The sequence below is a fragment of the Papaver somniferum genome, unplaced genomic scaffold (genome assembly GCF_003573695.1).
Source record: "Papaver somniferum cultivar HN1 unplaced genomic scaffold, ASM357369v1 unplaced-scaffold_150, whole genome shotgun sequence".
Lineage (NCBI taxonomy): Eukaryota > Viridiplantae > Streptophyta > Magnoliopsida > Ranunculales > Papaveraceae > Papaver > Papaver somniferum.
The window spans coordinates 971,988-993,041 of NW_020624377.1; the positions used below are offsets into that span (position 1 = coordinate 971,988).

General features: G+C 36.8%; 1 protein-coding gene and 1 long non-coding RNA gene across 3 annotated transcripts; both read right to left on the reverse strand.

The window, feature by feature from the left end:
* Window positions 1–653: 653 nt before the first annotated feature.
* Window positions 654–7,097, reverse strand: LOC113335884. The gene is made up of 4 exons (XM_026581905.1): window positions 7,028–7,097; window positions 1,668–2,081; window positions 1,321–1,570; window positions 654–1,137 (listed from the first exon to the last, which is right to left on the reverse strand). Exons 1-4 carry the CDS (start codon window positions 7,095–7,097, stop codon window positions 654–656), a joined length of 1,218 nt encoding a protein of 405 aa, XP_026437690.1.
* An 8,861-nt stretch (window positions 7,098–15,958) lies between these two features.
* On the reverse strand, window positions 15,959–20,088 carry LOC113335994. 2 transcript variants are annotated; one of them, XR_003353579.1, is made up of 2 exons: window positions 18,837–20,088; window positions 15,959–16,786 (listed from the first exon to the last, which is right to left on the reverse strand). It is a non-coding gene; the product is annotated as an uncharacterized LOC113335994 (long non-coding RNA). The 2 variants fall into 2 exon arrangements; XR_003353580.1 differs by having other exon boundaries at window positions 17,490–20,088.
* Between the last annotated feature and the right edge of the window lie 966 nt (window positions 20,089–21,054).

The window sequence follows — 21,054 nt, forward strand, 5'->3', positions numbered from 1 at the left end:
ACGGGCTCGACCTTTTAATAAATTACATTAATTAAATACGGGCCGGCCCGTTTTAATTACCTTCGCTCAAACACACTTGCTGGCTTGGAGTACCTTTTTTTTTTTTTTACATACACTTTGACTTGGTAGATCGTCACAAAGGTGCCATATTGTTGAGCTAATTGAATCCATGGATTAGTCAGATTATCAGATGCTCAGAGACACATATATATTTTTTTCCAATGAAAGTTGTTTTCACCAAGGGAGAAATTTTATTTGTAACCATAACATTTAGACTTCTGTATTGGATTGGACTGGTCCGAATGTGGAATTCAGAGGTTTAAGTTATCACGATCTTCGTGGGCATAGGAGATAGATTTATTAACTTCACCTTGATCTCTTGCTATCAGTGTGTAGCTCTGTGATTTTCTTAACTTTGTTTAGTCTCACCTGACCTCGTGGGATGGAGTCTCTTATTTTACCTATTAAACTTTTTTTTGTATTGATATAAAAAAAAAAGTTAGCGGGGTTGAACAGCCCCCGCTGGTAGATCCGTCCCTTGCTTTATAAACATAACCAGGACAAAAATCTACATGAGTTACAGAACTAGGATCTCAGAAATACTTACATGATGACAAAAATTACTTTATCTAGGCTAATTTCATTCTTGCAAATCACTCTAGGCGAACTATAAATATAGCATGTCCAGTCTCCGGGTCAATTTTCACCCCAGGACCTACTCCAGCGAATTTGGGAAGATATTCAGTTTTCTTCAATTCCTTCAATGCATCCTGGTTTTCTTTGTTTCCATCAAGCAACTTCGCTACTGTCATTAGTCCAGTTAATCGTCTCGTTGGATGATTTTCATCTTCAAAACACTGTTGCAGCAGCAGAAGCATTGCACCTTTCTGCCTTATTTCATCTTGCACATGCTTCCTTCCGTCCAAGCATAAATCGATAAATGAAAGTATCTTAGTATTAAACCCTGCAAAAGGGCAGATTTTCAGTTGTTCGGAACAGCTGAACTTGTTGATTTTCGAGGGAGGCCCAAGTTCTTTGGGAAAATTTAAAAGATGATCCACCAGCCATGACCACAATAACAACTCAACTACTGAATCTTCAGTTGTTGAACTACATCTTCCAGGTGGATAAATAACTCTGAAATCATGTGTATATAAATGTCACAAAATGTTGAGTGAATGTCTTAGAAGATCAGCTGCACTTGAGTTTTTGTATTTGAGCTTCACATCAAGAGGGTTAATGGATATTAAACCAGCTTTAGCTCTCGAAAAGAAATCAACTCCTGCACTCCTGAATAATAGAAGAATAGAGAGGGCAAACTCTTTAGAGACATTAGATACTGAGCGTTTCTTTCTCTTCAATCTCGAATATAGCAGGTATAGTAGATATACATGTGCGTCTCTAATGTCACCAACTTTTAAATCATCTAACTTCTTGAAAGAACTGACAGCAGCATCTATAGACGCATCAAATCGCGTTCTCAATTCTTTAAATAATGGCAAAAAATAGGACCCTTTGAGGCAGAGCGTATCAAGAAGCTCCTGCAACCAATCCTCCACCAGGCCATTAGCTGACAAGGAAACAGAAAACAAGAAAATTAACGTGTGTTTGATTGCAAGAAATATTTAATAAATAAACATAGAAAATTGCATATACAAAAAACTTACCATAATAAGAAGTCCCAACCATATCAGCAACAAGTTGTACCCCTTGAACCCCATGAAGCTGTCCCATTAATTCATAACTTCCATCACAGCAAGTATGGACAACCATGCACAAAACGTTCAAAAAATCCCGTTCCCGAGTTTTAGCCATATTTTTGAGTGTACCAGGAAAGAAGCGAAACCAAACAGCATTCTTATGTTCTTCTCCTGCCCGACAAAAAACCTCTATACCATAGTTCTTTTTACTCTTTACCGTGTCAACAGCCCTAGCAACAACGTCAACCCCATCTACCTCTAACAAACTATTCTGGTTCAATATTTCTCCACCACATAGGTTTCTTAAAAGTTTTAACGACAAGTAAAGAGGATAATGAGTTGAGGGCTTGGCGCAAGTCAGAAATCCTACAAGCTCTACAACTGCAGGGAGGAACTTTACGCAACCAAGTCAGAAGCGACCCTCCGGAGTTTCACAAGTTTCAATAAGCATGTCAAGGGCTTGTTCGACTCCAAGGGCTTCAGCTGTGGATTTCTTTAATGGCAACTGCAAGATGAAACTTAGCTTATATAAAGACAACTCTCTTTATTGATGTTTAGAAAATCTCTCAAAACTAAACACAAGCTCTAATCTAGCTCATATGATCAACCACAACTTTGGTGATCATATATATATAGAACTATGAATTCCTTTTCCTAGTCCTATTACCTTATTACATGTCTTTCCTTTTCTTAGAACTAGATGACTTCTAATTCCCTTAGGATTACAGCAATTTCCTAATCTTGTCCTAACCAGCTTGTTAGTGACTTCTATGTTGAAGTTTAACCAACATTCTCCCCGTTAAGCTTCAACCTTACCCGTGACATATCTTGTACTCCAATCAATTGTCTCATTTCTTCAAACTTGATCCGAGCCAATGCCTTTGTCGGTATATCTGCTTTCTGCTCAGTTCCTGGTATGTGTTCAACGTTAATGACCTCCTTCTCGATGCATTCTTGTATGAAATGATACCTTTTGTGAATGTGTTTCGTCTTCCCATGAAAAACTGGATTTTTAGTGAGTTCAATTTCAGACTTATTATCAATCTTGATGAGAACTTTTTCAGGTTCTCTTCCTTTGATTTCACCCAACATTTCTTGAAGCCATATTGATTGTTTAGCTGCTTCTGTTGCGGCCATAAACTCAGCTTCACAGGATGAGAGGGCTACAGTGTCTTGCTTCTGTGAACACCATGTAATAGGTGCTTAACCTAGATAAAATATATGACCAGTTGTACCTTTTCCATCATCTTGGTCAATATTATGACTGCTATCACTATACCCAACAATTCCTTTTGATCCTCCTCGACCATACTTCAATCCATAGCTGATTGTTCCTCTTAGATATCTCAATATCTTCTTTATTACATCACCATGAGACTTGCGTGGACTCTGCATATAACAGCTTGTTACACCCACAGAGAAAGCCAAGTCTGGTCTTGTGTGTAACAAGTATCTAAGGCATCCAACATTTCTTCTATAACTCGTTGTATCAATCTCAGCTTCTTCTTGTGCCTTTGAAACTTTAAGTCCAAACTCCATTGGTATCTTAGTTGGATTACAAGTTTCAAGTCTTACTTCTTTCAGAATTCTCCTTGCATAAGCTTCTTGTTTAATCTGAATCCCATCTACTCCTTGATGGACTTCTATGCCAAGGTAATAAGTGAGTTTTCCGAGGTCTGACATCTTAAACTTTGATGACATTTCTCTCTTGAACTCATTGATCACCTTAAGGGAGTTGCCAGTCAAAAATAGATCATCTACATAGACTGCAATCACAAGAAGCGTTCCCTTTTCTTCTCTTCTGTATACTGATGTTTCTTTAGAGCACTTAACAAATCTGATTTCTCTTAAGATTTGATCTAACTTTGTATTCCAGGCTCGAGGAGCTTGTCTTAGACCATATAGAGCTTTTGATAACTTATAAACCTTATGCTCTTGTCCTTTTACTTCAAAACCTTCTGGTTGTTCAACATACACATCTTCTCGCAATTCACCATGTAAAAATGCTGTCTTAACGTCTAAATGATGTATTTACCAAGAGTTTGATGCTGCCTCTGCAATTAATAAGCGTATTGTTTCAATTCTAGCAACTGGTGCAAAACTTCATCAAAATCTATGCCTGATTCTTGTACATATCCTTTAGCTACAAGCCTTGCTTTGTATTTATTGACAGTACCATCAGCATTCCGTTTTATTTTGAAGATCCACTTAAGACCAATCACTTTTACCCCACCTGGCTTATCAACTAGAAACCAAGTCTTGTTTCTGTTGATTGAAATAATTTCTTCTCTACATGCTTGTGTCCATTTAGTCGAGACCTTTGCTTCCTGAAAATTCCTTGGTTCATCATTAACAGAAAGTAGCATAATCTCACATTCTTCTGCAGCTTGAAGAACATAATCCTCCAGATACTGTGGCTTTTGTATCTGTCTTGTTGATTTTCGCAGTGGATTGGGTTGAGTTATTTCATCGATCTCTTCTTCTTCTTCTACTTCTTCGTTATTCTCAGTGTTTTCATTATTCTCTTCTTCTTCTTGATTAACATCATTGTTTCCATTGGTATTGATGATTATGGGTCCTTCGCCTTCATCAATTACTTGACCCCATCTCATGTGAAACATTCCTGGATCCCTACTTGGTCCATCATTAGTTTCTTTCCAGTTCCAGTTTGCTTTTTCATCGAATACCACATCTCGAATCACTATCACTCTTTTCGTTGTTGGATTGAATAATCTGTAAGCTTTGGATACAGGCTCAATATCTAGATTCACAAGAGTCTGAGATCGATCATCCAGTTTCTTAAGAGTTGCAGAATCAACTTTTGCGTATGCTTTGCAACCAAAACACTCTTAAATGATCTATGTTTTGTTTTCTCTTTCGCAAACTTTCATATGGAGTCACGTCTTTTAGAGCTTTCGTAGGTATCATGTTTATTAGGTATGTGGAGTGTCGTACAGCTTCTCCCCATAGATAATTAGGTACCTGCATATCCTTTAAAGAACTTCTTGTCAACTCCATTAGAGTCCTGTTTCTCCTCTCCACCACTCTGTTTTGTTGTGGTGTATATGGTGTTGTGAGTTTCCTTTTGATTTCATTTGACTCACAGAACTTGTTGAACTCTAAGGAAGTGAACCCTCCTCCTCTATCAGTTCTAAGCATTTGGACCTCCTCTTTTAACTCTTTTTCTATCAGATTTCTGAAAGCTTTGAATCTGTCAAATGCTTCACTCTTTTCTTTCATAAGAATAGACCACATATATATTGAGAAGTCATCTATAATAACAAATATGTATTTGTTATTTGCAAGGGTTTGTGGTGTAATAGGACCACATAAATCAGCATGAAGAAGCTCTAATGGCTTTGAGGCTCTGAATGTTGTTGCTTTTGGAAAACCTTGACGCGTTTGTTTCCCAACTAAACATGATTCACAGATCCTTGATTCATCGTTTATCTGTAGTATCCCTCGAACCATCTTGTTCTGAGACATTGCCTTTAAAGTTCTAAAGCTTATGTGTCCTAATCTTGCATGCCACTTCCATGTCTGATCTTCCAGTCTCATATTCAGACACAATGGCCTTCCAATCATGAGACTTATCTTGTAGAGTCTATTCTGTGAATGTGAGACTCTAACTAAAAGTCTTCCACTTGGGTCATGAACTGTTAGATAATCTTGTCGCATTCTAACATCACATCCAACTTCTGTAGCTTATCCTAAATGTAGAATGTTGCTTTGTAAGTTTGGGATGAATTAGATGTTTGTGACAAGCTTCTGTTCTCCGGTCTTTCTCTGACATAGAATTGATCATTTTCCTTCAATTTCTACAGAAGATCCATCCCCAAACTTCACTTGTCCTTTGATTTTCTCATTGAGTTCAGAAAAGTAGTGTCTCTTACCAGTCATGTGATTACTGGCTCCATTATCTAAATACCATATTCCTTCTTCTCCATCCTTTGATTCGTAGTTCTTTGGTATTAGTTTCCCTTCGTTTAAGAATACAACTTCGTGCATGAAAAGAAATGTATCTGCTTCCCTTGTTTCATTCTTGTTTGATTATTCCATCTTTTGTATTCTTTCAGGGCATACAGAGGAGAAGTGTCCTGGTTTATCACATCTGTAACAAATAATGTTTGATCTATCCTTCTTTTCTTTCCCTTGGTTTTGATCATTCTGACTTGTTGTTCTATCTTGTGAGTTAAACCTTCCTCCCCTTCCTCGGCATCTGTTTCCTCTACCACCTCTTCCACGACCTCTTCCTCTTGTCGAAGAGTTTTGTTGGTAAGAGTTTGTGTACAAGAGTTTTCCTTGAGTTTCTCCATTGTTTTCTTCATCAAGGATTCTCTCTTCATATGCTTTCAATCTTCCAATTATATCTTCATAGCTAGTCTTCTTTAAATCTAAGACTTGTTCGAGAGAAGCTATGATATGAATATACTTGGATCTTGGTAAACTATTGAGAAACTTCTTTACCAGTTTATCTTCATCAATGGATTGTCCAAGTGACGCAGCTTTTGAGGCTATCTCTGATAGCTTTCCTACAAAGCTATCAATAGTATCAGTGTCTTTCATCTTCACTCTTTCAAATTCAGACATTAAGGTTTGTAGAGGGGCTTCTTTAACTCGATCAGCTCCGAGATTACGTGCCTTTATTGCATCCCAAATTTTCTTTGAAGTTTCCTGTTCACCAACTTGTAGAACAAGACATTCTGGTATTGCTTGAAAGAGTAATCCAATGGCAACATTGTTTTTGTCTGGGTCCAATGTACCAGGATCAATTGTTTCCCAAAATTTGTAGATTTTCATCAGTACCTTCATTCTCATGGCCCATACTGTGTAGTTTGTGGCGTTTAGGATTGGAACTTGTATTGATGGTGGCGTGAACTGTTTTGCACCCACAATGGTGGTTTCGTTTTCCATGGCTCAGAAACAAGCTCTGATACCAATTAATGGCAACTGCAGGATGAAACTTAGCTTATATAAAGACAACTCTCTTTATTGATGTTTAGAAAATCTCTCAAAACTAAAAACAAGCTCTAATCTTGCTCATATGATCAACCACAACTTTGGTGATCATATATATATAGAACTATGAATTCCTTTTCCTAGTCCTATTACCTTATTACATGTCTTTCCTTTTCTTAGAACTAGATGACTTCTAATTCCCTTAGGATTACAGAAATTTCCTAATGTTGTCCTAACCATCTTGTTAGTGACTTCTATGTTGAAGTTTAACCAACATTCTTGATCCTCAAATCTTCGTACCAATCAAAATCTCCATAGACGTTGTGGTCAAGGTATTCATCTTTTCTAAGAGATTTGATTAAATATGCAGTATGAAGTATTTGGATCAAGAATGTAGTCAGGTATAACCAATGTAGGTGGCCACCTATCCTCCTCCATCTCTTAAACACGAAAGTTGCATCAATATCTACCCACCCTAGATGAACTTATTCCTATTCAGAAGAGGAATAGATCTCCGGTAACTTACAATATCAAGAATTTCTTTCAGATGCCTAAATTTGGTCAAGTCGTTAGTCTTATATATGAACGACTGTTACGACTCTGGTAATTTGTGTTTTAAAAGGAAAGAAAGACCTGGACGTTATTTATAGAAATAATCTATTTTGTGGATCTTTCGGTTTAAATACGGGCCAGTGTATAGATCTTAAATATGGGCTTATAAATAGGCCCGTTCACTTTATTGAGCTAATTAATCAACCCGTATCTCAAGTCTTAAGAAAAATTATCTTGAAAATTTTGATAAATGCATTTTTTGAAGTACTACAAAATTGTGTAGATCATCCCCTTGATTCATTGACATAACCAAGACAAATATTTCCATACAAACTTCTTTATCACATGAGTAAGAGAAAACAAGATGAAAAGATGTTCTCAAGGCTAAATGGCAAGTAATAACAAAAGCCGACTGCATATAAATAACATGAAACTGTAAATTTCCTACACTTCATTCTTGCAAATCACTACATAAGTGTTTCATAAGATATCAATGAGTATTTTTCTGTAGTAGATGCGTTGACAGCAAGCGGCATGAAATGCATAATCTTTCACATACAAATGGCTCAAGTATTTAAGCTGCGCCTGCACAACACTTAAGATCCAACATAGTCGAGAACAAATAACTGTAATTAGACATTCTGCTCATCCTTCTTACAAGGAAAATGTTGCTGGGATTTTTCATCAATATTTTAGACAGTATCAAGAATGGAATGAAACCCACAACTTCAATCAGTACACTGGATCTTTTCTTAAACATACAAATTGAAAGGGGCAACTCTCAAATCAGAAAGCAAGGAGGTCATTCAGAATAAAGATTTCAGAATAATTATAGGCTCTGAGACTAAGGTAGTTCAGATCTTTGTTTTATTTTTCAAAACAAAAATCAAAATATGTTTGTTACAGTAGCATCTATTAAGTACATGGTTAATGAATGTTTGGTGCCTACCCAGTGTCTAAACAGGGAGTCATTCAATCCTGGTCACCTCCTCCACTACATGTGTTTAAAATTAATATGGATGCTTCATTTGAGCCCTATACTTCTGAATTTGCAATTGGTCTGATTATTCGTGACTCATCATGGAAATGTTGCGCCATCAGAGGGAGATATTTCAATGGAGGAATAGATGCAGAACAAGCTGAATGCATGGCCATGAAAGAAGCTATATTATGGGCTACGCAATGCAGTTTACAGAAAGTTATTTTTGAAGGTGATGGTTTGAAAGTAATTAACTCCATCAAGTAGGCCATCTCCTCAGTTCACTGGTTGAATCAAAGAATTATAGATGAAATAAGGCATCTGTTGTCTATTTTTTCTTGGTTTTCTGTTAGTTATGTTAAGAGAACAGCTAACAATGCTGCTCATGCTATAGCAAAGACATCAAGGGTTGACAGATCTTCTTTTGATTATACTAGTTGTGTACCAGATATATTTTGTCAAATTATCAAAGAAGATCAACTATCTGTCAATCTAAGTTATGTAAATTAAGCTTAGTAATACCATTGTTTACGTGTTAATTCATATATACCTTTCACGTTCAATTGTTTACGTGTTAAGCCACATTCAATTGACGGCAAAGAAAAAGAGATATATTCAGTGACTACATATAAACATCAAAGAGATATATTCAGTGATTACTTATAAGCATCTTTGCAGCAGATATAGAAAATTACAAGGATTGGAAGTCAAAGTGGAGATACAAGAAAAGGTATCGATGAAGACTTCAGTGATATTTTTTTGATCAACAAGAAGACATCAACGATATTTTTAACATAAAGTTGTATGTCTATACTTGTTTTTCAGCAGGATCGTGTGCCAAAATCTGCAAGTGCGTGTTGGAGAACTAAAATAGTCCCACATAGCTAACTCTTTAATCTAGATCCTAATATATAAGGTGTGGAGCCACTCCACTCATTGCCAATTGGTTTTGAGTTGGAAGCCCACCCATTTCTATCTTAGTATCAGAGCTAGGCCCTGTATGAGACGTAAGACTCAGAAAGACCCAAGAAGGTAGGGCAACCATACAGTGGCGAGCTAAGCCTTGTATGAGATGTAAGACCCAATAAGATCCAAAAAGGCAGGACAACCATACAGTGGCGGTGGTCCACGGTGTAGAGGACTCACAGAGCCCTACTCGTGGAGGGGGCATGTTGGAGAACTAAAATAGTCCCACATAGCTAACTCCTTAATCTAGATCCTAATATATAAGATGTAGAGCCACTCCCTCATTGCCAATTGGTTTTGAGTAGGAAGCCCACACGCTTCTATCAATGGGACGTTCAGTTTTGCCACGCTTGATCGTTCGACCATGAAGTATGAATGAGACGCAACATGCATGAGAGCCTATAAGTCGATGGCATTCACAAGGCTATCCAGAAGAAGGTTTCCATGCATGAGAGAAATATATACTCCCTCTCTTTCAAAAAGACCGTCCTCTATTCCATTTTGGTCTGTTTCAAAATTATGTTTAGGGCTGCACAAGACCCGCCCATCATACCCAAACCCGCCCGTACCCGCTAAACCCGTGGGTTTTAATCCGAACTCTCCCGTTGTGGGTGCGGGGTTGGTTATGAAAATAAAAACCCGTTGTCTATGGGTGCGAGGTTGGTTTTAGCTAATACCCTCCCGAAACCTCCCGAAAACCCCGCTAAATATACACCATTGATAAAACTAATCCTAGTCGTCTGTTATTAAAACACTAGTGGTACTAGTAGATTGTAGCTAAGAATCATAAGATAGATAACCCTCTTTCCCTAGTGGTACTAGTAGTTATGAGTGACTTACTGTTGATCTGGAAACTTTTATTATTTATGTTTTAATCTGAACTTTAAAGTAGTCGTACTGTTTAAACTTGTTTTTCTTGGAAGTACTAGTGTACAATGTACACTAGTACTTGTTTAAGTTTAACAATGAAGACTTATGTAGTTATGTTTATGATTTGTTTTTTTAAGTTATCAAGAATTTAAGTAGTTTATTTAAACTTTAAAACATGTGTGTGAATGATTATTGAATATAAAGAGGGTTTAAACCCAAACCCACCCAACCAGTAACGGGCCCGCTATTTGTGGGTGCGGGGTTGGTTATGAAAATAAAAATCTGCAGCCTGTGGGTGCGAGGTTGGTTTTAGCCAAACCCTCCCATGTGCAGCCCTAATTATGTCCAGCTTCTATAATTAGTCATATTTTTCCAATGAACTCTCTAATATACCCTTAAGTTTTTATATTTATATAATCTTTTTTAATGGGACCCAATATAAAATATTAATGAAATTTGTGTAATTAAGGAAACAAATATATCCTTCATTCCTTTTTGTATTTCCAATTTACAATCCCATAACAATTTTTGGTAGCTTTTATTACTAAAAATTTTATTGAAATAAATTAGGCAAGTAATTAAGGGTATGCATGTAAACTACTATGGTGTCCTTAACATCTTGACAAAGTCAAAGCGGACTGTCTTTTTGAAACGGAGGGAGTACAAGATTTTTTTTTTTTTGGTGTAGCGCACACACACTGATCAGTAAAACTAGAGGTAAAATATATGTCGTCAAAGAGCTTAAGTAATTAATAAAATAACTTATGTGCGACTCCATGAACTCTAGAACATAACAGATTTACTTGAGTCTTGCTCATAAGTATTATTATAGCGTCTTGCTTTCTCGGCCACCACTTCTTTCTGATCAGATTTCCGACTACTATTCTGTATCTCACTATTCCTAATAGTGTTCCTACAAAATGGTGGCAATTTCATAAAAACCTGATTTGAATCTTGCGGTGATGGATATCTTGTTCGTAATCTATTGAATCAAAACAACTTCACTGTGTAGTGAACTCACTACAAGGTTAAAACAAATTGAGTAAGATAATACACAGAAGAGAAGGATTCGGGAGTTGAGAAGATTATTAGAGAAGGAAGAGAACTTTAAGCCGGGAAGAAGATGAAGATGAACTTGAGATAGAAGAATAAATAGGGAGAGAACCAGGTAGGAAGAGAGAGACAAAGATAAGTGGAGGAAAAGGTTTCTTAGATTCAATAATTCAATGGTTCCTTACAGCCACAAACCAACAAATATAATGCTGGCCAAAATATCAATTACCCATCACGTACAACATGTGAATGGGGATATAGGCAGACATGCAAAACTATAAGGGCACCCACAGTACTAAGTTAAAGAGAATCAAGAAAATAAAAGAGGTGCATGACAACTGCCTACTCCTCTAAATGATCTTTGTCCTCTAGGATCGCCTTAAGAAAATTCTTTAGAATAGTTTCTTTGTCTTCCCAGGTGGCCTCATCTGCAGTGGAATGAGTCCAATGTACTAGTACTTGTGTAACTGTCTGCTTGTTCTTTTTAATCAAACTGGAGTCAAGAATGTGTAAAGGAGCTATCTTCATGCATCCTTCACCATCCAGAGTTGGAAGAGTAGTCCGAAGAGTCACATTCTGTTTTACCTTGAGCTTAAGTTGTGAAACATGGAAGACAGGATGGATCTTTGAAGTAGTTGGTAGTTGTAACTTATAAGCTACTTCTCTCACTTTGGCTATGATCTAATAAGGGCCAAAAAACTTAGCTGCTAATTTGAGATTTCTTCTTAGCTGAACTGAAGTTTTCCTGTAAGGTTGTAGCATGATATAAACCCAATCTCCCACCTGAAATGATATTTCAATTTTATTCTTGTTAGCTTGCTGCTTTATTCTGTGTTGAGCTTCCTCCAAGGTGGATTTAAGTAAGATATTCATAGCTTGTATCTGCTGTAAGTAATCATCAACCTTGGCATTGATAGCTGGTGGATAAGTAATCACTCCAAATTGTGGTGGTGAATAGCCATAAAGAGACTGAAATGGAGTAAGATGTAGGCTGGAGTGATAGGTGGAGTTAAACCACCATTCTGCTAAGGACAACCAACTGACCCATTTAGTTGGTCTGTAGCTTGTCATACATCTCAGATAAGTTTCCAGAAAAGCATTTACTCTCTCATTTTGGCCATTTGTATGTGGATGATAGGCTGTGGTGAGATGTAAAGATGTACCAAGCTTCTTGAACAACTCTTGCCAGAACTTACTCAGGAAAACACTATCTCTGTCATAAATTATTGTATGAGGAAGCCCATGCAGCTTATAAATGTTATCAAGAAACATCTTTGAGACAGATTGAGCAGTATATGGATGACTCATAGCTATGAAATGGCAGTACTTAGTAAATCTGTCCACTATGACCATAATGACTTCCCTACCTTCTGATTTAGGAAGCCCAGTAATGAAATCCATGATGATATGTTGCCAAGCTTGATTTGGTACTGGTAGAGGTTGCAGAAGCCCTCCTGGTAAAGTTTTTACTCCCTTATGATGTTGGCATACTTCACACTCAGCTACAAATTGGAAAATTTCTTTCTTCATGTGTGGCCAATAAAAGAAAGATTTAGCTCTCTGGTAACTATCTTGAGTTCCAGAGTGTCCACCAACAGAAGAAGAATGAATCTTAGATATAATTTGATGTCTTAGAGTTCCATTTTTTCCAACATATATCCTCCCTTTATACCTGAGTACACCTTGAGAGTAAGAATAAGGTGGGATACTATTAGCTGAAATGAGAAGTTTCTGTATAATGCCATGTGAATGTTCATCCTTCTCATGGATGGAAATGACATCCTTAATCCAACTTGGATGCACCTCAGATATAGCACTACAGCTGTCAGTTGTCTAGTGAGACATTCTAGAAAGAGCATCAACAACTCTATTCTCAGTTCCCTTCTTGTACACTAGCTCATAGTCAAATCCCAATAACTTTGATAACCATTTCTGTTGCAATAATGAATGTAATCTTTGCTCCATAAAGAATTTAATGCTTTGGTGATCAGTGTAAATCTTGAAATGGTTACCTAATAAGTATGACTTCCATTGGTAACTGCCATGACAATGGCCATTAACTCTTTCTCATATGTGGAGTATGGCTTTTACTGAAATATATTATGGGTTGTCTGTTTTGCTTGAGGACTGCACCTACACCACTGTCAGAAGCATATGTTTCTACTTCAAAAGGTTGTGAAAAATCAGGCAAAGCTAGAACTGGAGTAGATGACATGGCTATCTTGAGTTGCTCAAAAGATGACTGAGCTGTTGAGTTCCATTTAAAATTGTTCTTCTTAAGGAGCTCAGTAAGTGGTTTACTGATCAACCCATAATGCTGCACAAATTTCCTATAATACCCTGTCAACCCCAAAAATCCCCTTAATTCTTTGATGTTGCTTGGTGTTGGCCATTTGAGCATACTCTCTATTTTGGAAGGATCAACTGCCACTCCATGTTCATTAATGATATGCCCTAAATACTCTACTTGTGATTGTCCAAACGAGTACTTGCTACGTTTAGCAAAGAGTGAATGCTCTTGTAGGAGTGACAATGTGGTATCCAGATGTTGTAAATGGGTTTCCATGTCAGGGCTATAAATGAGAATGTCATCAAAAAATACAAGGATGAATTTTCTGAGATAAGGTTTGAAAACATCATTCATGAGGGCTTGGAAAGAAGCGGCAGCATTGGTTAAACCTAATGGCATTACCAAGAACTCATAGTATCCTTGATGTGTTCTAAAAGCAGTTTTGTGCACATCAGCTGGACTCACTCTGATTCGATGATACCCTGCCCCTGAGATCAATTTTACTAAACACCTTAGCTCCCTTAAGTTCATCCAATAGTTCCTCTATAATGGGAATTGGATATTTATCCTTGGCAATAAGTTCATTCAACTTTCTATAATCCACACAAAACCTCCAGCTTCCATCCTTTTTCTTGACTAGAATTATTGGAGATGAAAAGGGACTATGACTTGGCTGTATGACTCATGCAGCAAGCATTTCCTTAACCGGATGCTCTACAACTTCCTTTTGAACATAAGGAACTCTATATGGTCTTTGGTTAGGAGGTAATGCTAATGGTTTGAGTGGAATATGATGGTCATGAGTTCTTGGAGGTGGTAATGTTGTAGGCTCTTTAAATAATTTTGGGTATGGATCAAGCAAACTGGAAATTTTTGGAGGAATTTCAGTTTCCACCTTGGTAGCAGATAATGAGTATAATCAACCAACTATACCATATTTGTTCTTCTTAATAAGTTTATGCAAAGAGGATCTAGAAATTGGCGTTACCTTGATTGTCTCCCTTTCTCCTTGCAACACCACTTTTTGCTCTCCCTGAGTGAAAGTCACAGATAATTTGTTGAAGTCAAAGACTATAGGACTTACTCCTCTCATCCATTCCACTCCCAATACCATATCACATCCACCCAAACTTAACAGCCTCATGTCAAACTGGAAGTCATAACCTTGCATTTTCCAATTGAATGCATGACATTTAGCATCACTTTCAAGCTTGTTCCCATCAGCTACTACTACTTGAAGAGTCACAGCTGGTTCAATGTATGCTCCACACAATTTAGCTGCTCCAGGATCTATGAAGCTATGAGTGCTTCCACTGTCAATAAGTATAGACAATCTCTTCTTCTTATGCACTCCCACAATTTTGATGGTGTTTTGTGTGACATTCTCAAATTTAGGAAACTCTACCTTAGGTTTTGACTGATGAAATTGTTGCTCATGGGAATGTGTATGTGTATTATCATGAGCTCACCATTTCTTGCCGTATGACTTGAGTCTGGAGATGATCCTAAGACTCCTTGTGTTGGTATTGGAATATGACCCACTGGAATGTGTCTCTATTCTTCTCTACCTTCTTCTCTACTCTCTCGTAGTAATTCTTTGATGGATTGCAGAAGTCTAGGTGATGGATGCTCATAGTTATGATCCACTTTTTTTGAGTAGATTTGCATGTTTAAGAGCTAGTTCTTCTTGTTTCTGGTTGTATTCCTTCCGAGATTTGTATAGTTCATCGATCTTCCGATTTAATTCATCAATTGCAGCCTTGTTAGCCATGGAAGCAGTCAGAGAACCGACTTCTCTGATACCAATTGTAGTGAACTCACTACAAGGTTAGAACAAATTGAGTAAGATAATACACAGAAGAGAAGGATTCAGGAGTTGAGAAGATTATTAGAGAAGGAAGAGAACTTTAAGCCGGGAAGAAGATGAAAATGAGCTTGAGATAGAAGAAGAAATCGGGAGAGAACCAGGTAGGAAGAGAGAGAAAAAGATAAGTGGAGGAAAAGGTTTCTTAGATTCAATAATTCAATGGTTCCTTACAGCCACAAACCAACAAATATAAAGCTGGCCAAAATATCAATTACCCATCACGTACAACATGTGAATGGGGATATAGGCAAACATGCAAAACTATAAGGGCACCCACGGTACTAAGTTAAAGAGAAGCAACGAAATAAAAGAGGTGCATGACACACTGCTCGGAGGCAAATGGGTAGATTTTTTTTTTTTTTTTTTTTGTTGAATACAGATGACTAAGATATATTCGGACTAATTAAGACACTGGGTACGTATTTATAGAAGAAATGGAGAATTGTTAGTAGACTAAGCTAGCCAATCCCAGATTACAAAGGCCATTGTGGGAAAAGCTCAAAAGCAGGAAGTGAATTAAGTACGAATCAAGTAGAACCTTAGAGCAAATAACCAAATCGCATAGATGGCCAGTTAGCAATGGTTTGGATGCCCACTTGATAGTCCGACATGGGCTACCAGCAGCAAAATTTATTTATTTTACCAAAAATAAAAAAAAAAATCGCATAGATGCTCATAAGATAACATCATGATAATTAAGTGGTCTGAACCAAAAGAGAGAATGAGAATTTAGAACATATTTATCCGTTAATTAGTACAAAAATACTCGATATGGAAACCTTTAATTATCGTCACCTTATATTCGATGCATAAATGAATGAGATTTAGGAGTAGTCTAGAGACCACTGTACCAAGCTATAAAAAAAAATATTCGATGTATAAATCAATAACCGACACTTCAATTTCTTCAACCCCTGTCGACTCTATTTTTTCTCCAAATTCTAGAAAAATAAGTCGAATCTTTTGTTGTACCACATTTCCCAAATTCACCCTCTAGGAAAATCTAATCCCTTGCGTGGGTTCGCATGAGCCACACACGATAAAGCCTTTGGCAAGTGTGTATACTTTGCTGAACACATGGCTGACCAATTAACCATCATTGACCAAATAAGTTGCACCTAAAAATTTTCTTCGACAATGCTGCTAGTGCACAACAATCCAAACAAGACAAATGGCAAATAGAATTGGAACATTAAACCAGAAGAAAAGCTTTAAAAAAGCTAATTTACTAGTTCTTGGAATCTTTGGCTTCAGTCGTGCTTTCTGAAGTTCTAAATAAGACAACTAGTCTAACACGAGAGATAATTGATAAACCTGAGATAAGTATTCAACTTCAAGATCTCACATTTAAGCACCAACTTGATGCTGTTACCCAAAATAGCGGGTAATGCACCCACAGATCACATCCTCCTAATTTCCTTTAAGATAGGTTAAAGCTCACTAGAAAGCACTGGCTACTGTAATTAGACCTCCCAGCACACATAGATCAGTCTAAGACGAGGGAGACTGTAATTCGACCTCCCAGCAAAATTGAAGCCTGCTTCTGTCCCCTGCAAACAATGATGGAGATCAGATGGGTCGGGAGACATCGTAAACAACAGCAAATGCAAATGGGTTCCTGCCAGTCCTAAACGATGCTCAGAATGAATTACTGGTTTGTTTGTTTGTTTGTTTTTTTTTTTGAGGTGGGAATTACTGGTTGAACATTAACAAAATGTACAATAAGAAAGCAAGGTAGCTAGGTCGTCTCCAATATAAAATCAGACAACGTAAGACAGAAAAGAGTAGGAAAAATCAAAAATTGATCAATTGGCACTTAATAAGCCACTGACTCACTAGTGGATAATGTTAAGAAAAGGTGCTGCATTATCAGATAACAAAACAATGACGGAAGAAATTCAGATACTATGACAAGGTTCTGCCTGAAAATGTTTGCTATTTTTATAAACTTTACCGACTATCTATTTCCTGTCCGGAGCATTATATTTCTTCATTATAAACAAACTCAGAAACTTCAAAACGCGTATTAAATATTGGAATAAGATCCTAAGAACATTAAGCTCAGAAATAAGAACCAAATAGATTGTAGATATCTGGGAAGGATATGACCATCAGGAAAGCACTCCATTTTCCATGTTTATTCCTGCATATACTTCTCAGATTTTGTTTTCATACACAAAACAAGTTTACCAAAGCAAGAATCACAATTTCCATCAAAATTAACTACAAGTAAACAACGAATAGTGAACTTACATAGCAACATAGCTCAATTCTGTCACACATGATCGTATGACATTGAATTTGTCTAAGCATGAATGAGAGATGCTTCAAAACAGGAAAGGTTAGTAGTCAATAAATTTGCTTTAGCTTAGCGGTGAACCTGTAGTATAGATAGCCACAAATTATAGCGCTTGTATTGGATAACTTACAAAAACCAATTGGGGCAGATAGAGATTCAAATTATGAATCAGACTGACTCTATCTCAATGGCCGACGACATATGATACCTAAGATTGAGCTTGACATTAGGCTCACACTAAGCGTAGTATTGGGGCTCACTCTAAGACCGAGTCCCATGGTTACCATTAGAACAAACAATCCTCATCATCCACATTAGCACTAAAACTCATATTGCTATAAACATGGTCGGAATGAAAGCTCTCACAAACTGCAACTTCTAGCTCTTACTCCTAATAGGTAAAGCACGCCACTGAATAACTATAACATTTCGAAATAGATTATCATGAGACATCTCATCAAACCGAAAACAGCAAACCATTTAAACAAGAGGACAAAACTTCATTTACCAATAACGTGTTGTAACATACTGTGAGGGAACTCATCTAACGAAAAAAGGATGCCTAAATCCTCACTTCGGCAGCATAAATTTGTCATACAAATGTTGGCAGAGTGAGAAGTATCTTACTTGAATTGCAGGAACATAGACTTAACACTTGAACTCAATGGTTACAACAAAAAGCATGTATAAACAATTAGGTCTCACGGAAAATGTTTTCAGAATTCAAAGTAAAAGTTCCTTTCTCTTTCTAAACAATATCACCCCCTTCGTATAATGTGACAAGGTTTTGCCTACTGCCTGCTAGTGTTCTTTTTCTTATTAGGTTTACTTACTATAATGAAGACACGTTTCTCTTGTTTCTTATCTGAATTCTTTCTTCAACTGAACAAATAAAGCAACTCAAATCATAAACTAAATCTCGAAATTACAGTACGAAAAGCATAAATAAGCTGAGAACTAACAACCAAACAGATTTCCTAGAAGGGTTAGAAGCCTAATACTACTGGTGAAGCTTTCAGTTTTCTACAGTATTTCCTGCATATACTTGTCAGACTCCAATTTTAATTCTATATGATACAAGTAAATAAGCTTTTAAAAGTTCGCGTTACATTCTCTATAAATACTAACTAAACCAAATCACAAAATGCTTGATAAACATGGCAATAAAAATCGATAAGAGTAATTCATACATGGTATAATATCATCACATATTGTCAAGTAATTAGATTCAGAAAGATTGATCATTATCTAATCACAAAATGCTTAAAATTTCAAGGAAGGAGTATTATCATGACACTTACCTAGTGATCCCTGACTCCGATTTGCAGCTTCTTCAGTTTCTCAGCGTTTCCTGTCTCCTCTCTTGAACTAGCTCTTTCACCTGATTCCATTGTTTTTGTATCCTTTTCTCCTAATACTTTAAATGAAACTAAAGTATTCTTGTGAGGTATTGCTTCAGAAATAAACTTGCCAAAACTCACATTCATTTCGGCAGACGAAGCTTTTGAATCATAACTATAAATTTTCTTATCTCCGTAGCACAGAATCCTACCACTCTTTGTTAACTCAAATGGGCACGATATGTGACTGTCGAAACAAAACTCTTTACTCCATCTCAAGTCATTATTATCTTTATTCTTCTTCACTAACCATATTTCACTACGATTGACATTGGGATAATAAGTAGCACTTAAACAATCTCCCAAAACCCCTAGTTGAGTACCAAAACGTGGATCAACAACTCGTGTCAAACAAGGAGGTGGTGGTGGAAGATAAGTAAACTTTTCATCAGCCAAATGGAAAGCAAGAATAACGGTTCCAACATCGTCCACCCAATGAAGAGCTCCATTTGCAAAGACACCAGCATTTTATTCAAAAAATCGCATCTGGACGTCCATAGTTCCCACATTTCTCCATCCTTTAACACTTCCAAGAGTGTATACCTCAAAAATTCCTTTATCCATATCAGCATTTGGGATTGCCCTACAGAGGTTTATCCTAACAACCTTGTACTCATTGGTTGAAGGAAGTAACCAAATCCAGTCCACCTATAAAACTCTTCAACTTTTGGAAGAATAATGTATTCCCTGGTGATTGGATTACATATATAACCAGGTCCAAAAGTAAAATGACCTCTAACCCATACATTGAAGCAGATCAAGCCATTGCATGAACCAGCAATAGAAGAATTGTTAAATGGAAGTCTTAAATTCATCCTTGTATATCTATGGAAGTGTGCCTCATGACAATTCTCATCATACTCACTAAAGTAAACTTCCGTATGCCCTTGTTGTTCATCGGAAAAAAAAAATCGGCTTACCAGAATCAAGATGGTGGTGATTGAAGTGTAACTTAGAGAATGATGGTTGGCGAAGAAGATCTCTCCAAGGTTTGCACACCATTTTAGACTCCAAAATAGATTCGGTTGGTAACCTAATTAAAATGTCTAGCACGATCTCTTTTGGTAGATCGTCAAATCTCCCCATTATGAAATCCGTGATTAGAGAACAGAAATGGAAATTGCAGAAGAGGGAGACTGTAAAGTGATTTTTAATTTCTTTTTACAGGGTCTTGAAGGAAAAATGGGGTTGGATTTTGGAGACTAGAGCTATATTCATTTACGGGTTAGTGCGAAAAGACAATTCTGTACAAGGGATTTTGAAAAAGCACAATATGTTACCCTTGGCTAATTTCATGCGTCCACGTTGCAGTAGTACATTGCAAGCTCAAATAAGAAGGCATGTTACATGGTGACTCGGAGTGTTTTTGCATAAGCTTTCTACCGATTTAATTATTAGATATTTATTATAATAAACAATTAGTTTAACAGAAAATCTGATCAAATTCTTTTTCTACATACGACTCAAATGAACTATTGACGAACATCACAAATTTAATTTGATCATCACAGTTTCCTTGTGTGTTTTTGTTCTTATACGTGTGCTTAGAGGTGTAAATTGGACTGTGCCAGCACGAATACAGTCCAGCCCAGCACGTTAAAATCGGAGTTCAGCCCAGCCCAGCACGTGATTTAGCCCAGCACGGCCCAACACGTTAGTTTCGTAGGTTGTGCTGGGTTAGCCTAATCGGCACAGCACGCGGCACGTATAAGCATGTGGCCCAACCCAGCACAACGCGTTAAGAAAACACGTCATAACATGTACTTATACATAATATAACAAGGTATAATACATCAAATTTTGTGTACATTTCACAAAAAAGTTACTATTCTAGCTAGTTTTTAACATTTTATGCTAGATTATTTTTATAACAACACATATAATACCTACATATTTGGAAAATATATCTCAATATTGTTGTTATAATGTCATTACCTCTATATACTTGACTATATAGTTGGAAAACTTGTTTATTTTACTTGAAATAAATTCTGAAATAATTTTAAATTATATATTATCTATTAACTTCTCTAAACTTGTTAATAACTCTCTTCCCATGAGTTGTGATCGTGAAGAGAAATCAAGGTGTTCTTGAGAAGAGACATCACAAGGGTGTGAT

Excerpts from the sequence above, each read along its gene's own strand:
- LOC113335884 (XM_026581905.1), bottom strand. The coding sequence starts at position 7,097 with ATGGAGGAGGATAGGTGGCCACCTACATTGGTTATACCTGACTACATT. Across the intron at positions 1,571-1,667 it reads GGTTGGGACTTCTTATTATG|CTAATGGCCTGGTGGAGGAT; the intron begins GTAAGTTTTTTG and ends TTTCCTTGTCAG. Across the intron at positions 1,138-1,320 it reads GTATCTAATGTCTCTAAAGA|AGTTATTTATCCACCTGGAA; the intron begins GTTTGCCCTCTC and ends ACATGATTTCAG.